Source organism: Cricetulus griseus, chromosome 2, assembly GCF_003668045.3.
Source record: "Cricetulus griseus strain 17A/GY chromosome 2, alternate assembly CriGri-PICRH-1.0, whole genome shotgun sequence".
Classification (NCBI taxonomy): domain Eukaryota; kingdom Metazoa; phylum Chordata; class Mammalia; order Rodentia; family Cricetidae; genus Cricetulus; species Cricetulus griseus.
The window spans coordinates 200,730,961-200,737,526 of record NC_048595.1 but is presented as its reverse complement, the minus strand read 5'-3'; the positions used below and the strand labels follow the sequence as shown (position 1 = coordinate 200,737,526).

Genomic DNA, 6,566 nt, shown 5'->3' with positions numbered 1-6,566 from the left:
AGACATGGAAATAAGTGTAACCAAAGTGAAGCATCGTTGTTTCAAGGGAAAAGGACTCATTTAAAAGTGCTTGTCTTTTGTGCATAATTTAGAGCCACACTCAGTACATGCTGGTGAATGGGACTTCCAGAGCCACTGATAAGTGTTTTAGCTTTTAAAATAGATCTAGGTTTACTAGGCAGAGAGTGTGGCTCAATCGGAGTGTTTGATAGCATGAAAGAAGCCCTGGGTCCGAGCTCCAGCACCGCATGAATGGGGCATGGTGGCACACGCCTGTAAACCCAGCGCTTGGGCAGTGGAGGCAGGAGAACTAGAAGTTGAAGACTAGCCTCCACTACATAGCCAATTAGAGTTCAGTCTGAGCTACTGGAGAACCTGTCTTTAAAAATCAAAAAAGTTTAGAAACCCTGGAGATGCAGGTAAAGTTGTTCAGATCATGGGGCACTGTTTCCGAACCTCCAATTCTTTGTAAAATAGAACAGATGAGCTATTATTCTTCCAAGGTTTGTTTTGAAGAAAAACGTTGGCCGGTGCCCTTACTTCCGTGTTGCTTCACGATCCTTTTGCGCTTGCGCCGGCTCATTGGAACAGAGGGCGGGGCTAACAGGACAACCTTAGAATCGCTCCAGTCCTTAACGCAGTTAGAATGTGAGGCTCGAATCTTATTGGAGCGAGATCTTGCCTTATGGCTTCCGGGCGCATTTTACGGCATTTTACGGCTTTCCATTCACTTCGCTGTGAAGATGGCGTCGGGCAGCGGGGTAGGTGTTGGTGTGAGGAGGTTTGAGGGGTCTGGGGTGGTTTTTCGGAGCTAAATAGAGACAGACTGTGAGACTTGGCCGACTTCCTGACACCTCTTCGTGATCTCAGGGTCAAGGTTCGAGAACTCCCCCCGTAAGGCCTTGGCGCAGGGACAGAGGAATCTCGGAAGTCTCTCGGGTTGGGGTCCCGAGTACCCCAGACCCCCGGGCGTTCCAGAGAGACTTCTCTTTCGAAAGGTCCTGGGCCGCCTTGGTGGCAGTTAGGCGGTTCCCTTAGTTTCTTCAGGGGAACAGGCACAACGACGGATCTTGAGCACTTTTTCCCTCTGCAGACAAAAAACTTGGACTTTCGCCGAAAGTGGGACAAAGATGAATACGAGAAACTCGCGGAGAAGAGACTCACAGAAGAGAGAGAAAAGAAGGATGGTGGGTGCTCCTTCATGAAGGGCTAAGGGGATGGTAGAGTTGATGCAGTGGCTCGAGAAGAAATGTCCCAGCAACAGGATGGTTTCTGTTAGCGTGTGAGGACAAGCAGGCAAAAAACCTAAAGCTTCCTCCTTTTCTTTTACGTGAGCTGCCCCAGGGTGTGATCCATATTCAGGGTGGGTTTCCCCATCTTAAATGATCCATCCTCCTCCCAACAAAAATAAAAAATAAACTGCAAATAAGTGTGCCCAGCTGCTTGGGTGTAGTTGATTCCAGATGTAGCCTAGTTGATAACTAATGTTAGCCATAACACGGCATGAAAACATTGAACATTATGCTACAAAGAGTGAATTACTGTCTTATGAAAGGTTTGCTTCTAGCAAAAATTCAGAACTCAGTGGAGGTGGACAACACCTAGGAAACGCTGTTTAAGTTTGCTGTCTTTAAAGTTGGGAAAAGCTCTTGAGAGTTAGAATCACCATCACAAGTTTGAGGGCAGCCTGGTCTCCATAGTGAGTTCCAAGCCAGTTAGAGTTTTTTTTCTGGCTTCTTTTAACTTCTGCATAAAGTATCTGTTGTGTCCCTTCCTTGAGGAATCCAAAAAAAGAAAGAGTAGTCATCTGAATTTTGGGATTCATACATTTCTTTTCCTTTCTGGCTAATAGACTGTAATACTCACCATTGATCTGATCCCCATACTCAGGAGAAGAGGCAGGGGGATCTCTGTGAATTTGAGGTCAGCCTGATCTACAGAATGATTTCTGGTACAGCAAAAGCTACAAAGAGAAGCCCTGTCTTAAAAACAAACAAAAATAAGAAAGAGAGAAAGGAAGGAAGGAAGGAAGGAAGGAAGGAAGGAAGGAAGGAAGAAACTGTAATACTGAAAATTGTAATACTCTTTCTCATTCTATTTCAGGAAAACCAGTGCAGCCCGTCAAGCGGGAGCTTCTTCGGCATAGGGATTACAAGGTGGACTTGGAGTCCAAGCTTGGGAAGACAATTGTCATTACCAAGACTACCCCACAGTCTGAAATGGGAGGGTGAGTAGCTTTTTGTCCTCTAATACCAAGGCTGGCCTAATATTTATATTGGTTTTAGGATGTGTTGACAAGAATCTCAGGCCAGGGATGGCAACCTTATCTACCATAACTCAATGGTTTGTTTTTCTTTGTCCCCTGAAGTTTGAAGTCTACCCAGTCCCAATTTCAAGAAGGGGTGTTCTGTGGGCTGCTTCATATCAGTAGTATAGTATTTTCTTGATATTTTCAAAGGGGTTATATAATCTGTCATGAAAGCACTGAGGTGTTTTACATGGAACTGTTAACAGTAGTTATACCCCAAGACTGTGACCTATAGAAGAGTTCCACAGAGCTTGTCAGCCTTTTGCCACCATTCCTTCAAGACTGTCAAGTTGAAATTTATATCAGGAGACTCATGCAGATAGTAGTTAGCTACACTTTCTCAGATTCTTCAGTAAACCCACTGTTTTGATGTCTTTGCTGTATAAAATAGCAAGTTAAATATTAAATATCATAAAATAATAATAATAGTTCATAGTTTGTGGGCATAGAATTGAGGGATAGTTGGTTACCGTGGAGATTCTTAATCAGAGTCTCCAATGAAGCTGTAGTCATGGAATTGGCTAAGTTTGCATTCACTGGGGCTTAAATAAAGTTGAAGATTCTCTTTTAGGCTTTCATATGCCTATGGTTTGGAGGCTGAAGTTAATCCTGTGGGCCTATTTGTAAGATTGTTCACAATAAAGCATAAAGAGATGAGTTTCCCTAAATCAAGTCATCCTCACAAAGGCAGAAACCATTCTTTATGATGATATAGTCTTGGAAGTGATATACTATCTCTTTTGACATGTTCTGTTCGTTGCACAGAACACTTTGGCACAGATTGGGAGGAAGCTACAAAGGGTGGGAAGACAAGGAGAGTCAGGCTGCCCTGGAGGATGGAGACTATTTTATAAGGCTTTATGAAAATGCTTCTAAAAAGGTGCTGGGAGCCAGATGAAGTGGCTCATGCCTGTAATACCTGTACTTGGGAGGCTGAAGCAGGAGCAAAGTTAAAGCCTACTTGAGCTACAGGGTTAGAGCTTTTCGTTAAAAACAAAACAAAAAAACTCCCAAAACAACAACAACAACAACAAAAAAAACACAACCAAAAAACCAGGCCTGTGGTACACACACACACATTGTAATTCTAGCACTTAAGGGGCAGGATGAGCTCTGTAAATCTGAGTGAGTTCCAGACCAGTTAATGTCTCGATTAACAAAACAGACTTCATACAAGTTTACCAAAAATTTGAGTTTCTTCACTGAAAACAGTAAGATCCTTAAAAACCAGATTGACCCATGTGCTGTTTCTTCCCATTTGTCAGCTATTACTGCAATGTCTGTGACTGTGTGGTGAAGGACTCCATCAACTTCCTGGATCACATTAATGGAAAGAAACGTAAGACTTGGAGGTAGTTCATGACTGGAGCTAGGATTGGGTTTTAAAGGTCTGGTGGAGGGGAAATGTGGTAGAGTGGTTTTCTTAGGCTGTGTGTGTGTGTGTGTGTGTGTGTGTGTGTGTGTGTTTACATATCTGTATTGCTGAGTATGTAACACAGAGGCTAGAGGAGAGGTTAGCTGATAATCTTTGTAGTAAATGCAGCTGAAAATTACGTGCTTATTATCTGGGACTGCCACTTCTGAGAGCAGCTGAGACCCAGAGCCTCTTTCAGTCATAGTTACTTTTGTTGTGTATTTTATTATGTAAAGGTTAAAGGGGGGAAAAAAAAGCCAGGACCAGACTTTTTGAGGGGCTGAGAATTTTATAATGACTGGTTGCCCTCACTATTAACCTCACCCAGATCAGCGAAACCTGGGTATGTCTATGCGCGTGGAACGCTCCACTCTGGATCAGGTAAAGAAGCGTTTTGAGGTCAACAAGAAGAAGATGGAAGAGAAGCAGAAAGATTATGATTTTGAGGAAAGGATGAAGGAACTCAGAGAAGAGGTGAGACTCTCCTGATCCTGCTCCCCACTTTACAGTTTTACCTTGTGAATTGGAGATGGCCCTCTTCCTTGGCTGGCTCCCCAATCTCCAGTCTTGTTCCTGGATTTCTGTGTACTAGGGCATCCTTGTTTGAGGTTCATGAGAAATGGCTCAAAAGCTATCCATTTCTCTTTAGCTTTTTAGACCAGAGTGCTTTGCGATTATTCTTTTGTTTGTTTGTTTGTTTTAGTTTTTGGAGACAGGGTTTCTCAGTGTAGCCCTGGCTATCCTGGAACTCACTTTGTAGACCAGCCTGGCCTCAAACTCACAAAGATCCACCTGCCTCTGCTTCCCAAGTGCTAGGATTAAAGGCCTGTGCCACCACCGCCTGGCTTATTTGGTTTACTTCCCAATGCCATTGTATCCCCATGAATGCACATATAATGTCCCCTGTACTTCTTATTCCTTTTTAAACTATAAGAGGGACTAAATAAATGGAACTAGTCCCTAGTTGGCCTATGGCTCCAGGTTATAGGGTCAGAATCCTTTTTCTTCCATTTGTTTGCATCAATTCTGGGGAAGTTGAATAACCTCAGTGTACTTCATTTTCTGCATGGGAAATCTTTGAATAATATTTACACAGAACTGAGAACAGATCTTAGCATACGCTGCATGCCCCATGATGTTTTCTGGTTAGAACTAGAGATGAACTAGGGTGTATAATTAAACTCCAGAGACTTAATTTCTTCTTATCCCTTAAAATCTTTTCTTACAATCTACCCCCATTGCTGTCCTGGGAATCAGTCTCAGGGGCTCATACAAGCTGAACAAGTGCTTTATCACTGACCTTTTAATCTTTACTTGTGGCTTTTATCGTGCTTAACGATGGAAAAGAATCTTGAAGCTCACATATCTCTTTCAACAATATCAGCTCTGGAATGAACTGATTCTGAGTAATTTTTTCTCCTTTGCCCTTTAGGAGGAAAAGGCTAAAGCATACAAGAAAGAGAAACAGAAGGAGAAGAAAAGGAGGGCGGAGGAGGACTTGACATTTGAGGAGGATGACGAGATGGCAGCTGTGATGGGCTTCTCTGGCTTTGGTTCCACCAAGAAGAGTTACTGAGGCATTCTCTTTGGCCTAACTTTGGCCTATACTGGACCTAACTTTGAGTGTGTGTCGAGGTGGGGTGGGGTGTCATTTCTTTTTTGGTACTGGAGAAAGTCCTTAAGAGTGTTAATGGGCAGGGCTAGAGGGTGGGTTTTTGTGGTTTCCCTCTTCCTTGGGGATGAAGAGGTGATGCTGTGGCAGGTTCCGTCAGCCTCAGTATATTACTGGAGCCACAGAACCTCTGCCCATCTGTGTTCCCAATAAAGAAAGACCTCCCTCTTTGAGGCTGCTTTCCCAACTTCCCCTGCATCTTTCCCTCTTCATCTATCCAGCCTCTTGTCTGAACATCCTCCTTTTCCCTGTGTTCTGCTTTTGTTTTAATCTTTACTCTTGTTCAGCTTGCAACAGAAGGGTTATCTGGGTCTCCAGTATATGGGTGCTGGCCTACCCTTGGTCAGCTCTTCCTCCCACCCCACCCAGCGGCTCTCTAGCCACCTGTGCATGCCTGTGACTTCTGCCTGGGTCAATGTGTGTGTGGGTATGTGTGCATGATACGTCACAAAGAGGGGCCTGAGCTAGAATCTCAGAGCATTGCTGCCCTGGGGCCTAATGTTCTTGGTTTCCTTGGTGCATGTAACAGGAAATTAAATGGGATGAGTGTTTGGTGTTGCTTGTGTCTGGTGAGTTTTTAACCTTGTTTCACTGAGGATTTCTGTTTTTGTCTTCCTCGGGAACAGGTTCTTGGAAGAACCTGTTTGATGCAAAAAAAGAATGAAAACAACAAGACAAAAGAACCCTAAAACCAAACAAACTCTGGGAAACCTTGGTTCTCAGACACTGTTCAACATGTACAATAAATGACACTGACTGGGCCTGTTTCACATTCGTTGGGAACATTTTCATATCATCCCCTTTCCCACAACTTCCTATACTAAGTAAGGATTTCTACATAGAGCCTTTCCCTTTCATTTGAAACCTCTCCCCTCCCCTTCCAGTATAGGTTTCTTCAATGTGGGTTTCCCCCTGTGTTAATAGGATCTGTCCCCTTGACAGTCTGAACAAAACAGTTTGGCCTCCTGTAATTTTAGCATCCTCTGATTCTACCAGAAATGCTCAGGGTTGAACCTAACTGTCTGCAGTTGGGCAGGCGCTGGGTTACTCAGTCTTGGTACTGTTGACGATGAGCAAGGTAAGTCTTTGAGGTTTTTGTTTTGTATTTTTGAGACAGGGTCTTAACTTGTCTGGCCTTGAACTCGGAGATCCACCTACCTCAGCCTGTTCAA

The 6,566-nt window shown here is 43.7% G+C and overlaps 1 protein-coding gene across 1 annotated transcript; it reads left to right on the top strand.

The window, feature by feature from the left end:
* The first annotated feature begins 604 nt into the window (after positions 1-604).
* Zmat2 (zinc finger matrin-type 2) lies at positions 605-6,166 on the top strand. Its single transcript, XM_027400821.2, has 6 exons — positions 605-761; positions 1,094-1,187; positions 2,104-2,227; positions 3,574-3,647; positions 4,051-4,196; positions 5,155-6,166. Exons 1-6 carry the CDS (start codon positions 744-746, stop codon positions 5,296-5,298), a joined length of 600 nt encoding a protein of 199 aa, XP_027256622.1. The 5' UTR covers positions 605-743; the 3' UTR covers positions 5,299-6,166.
* The last annotated feature ends 400 nt before the right edge of the window (positions 6,167-6,566 follow it).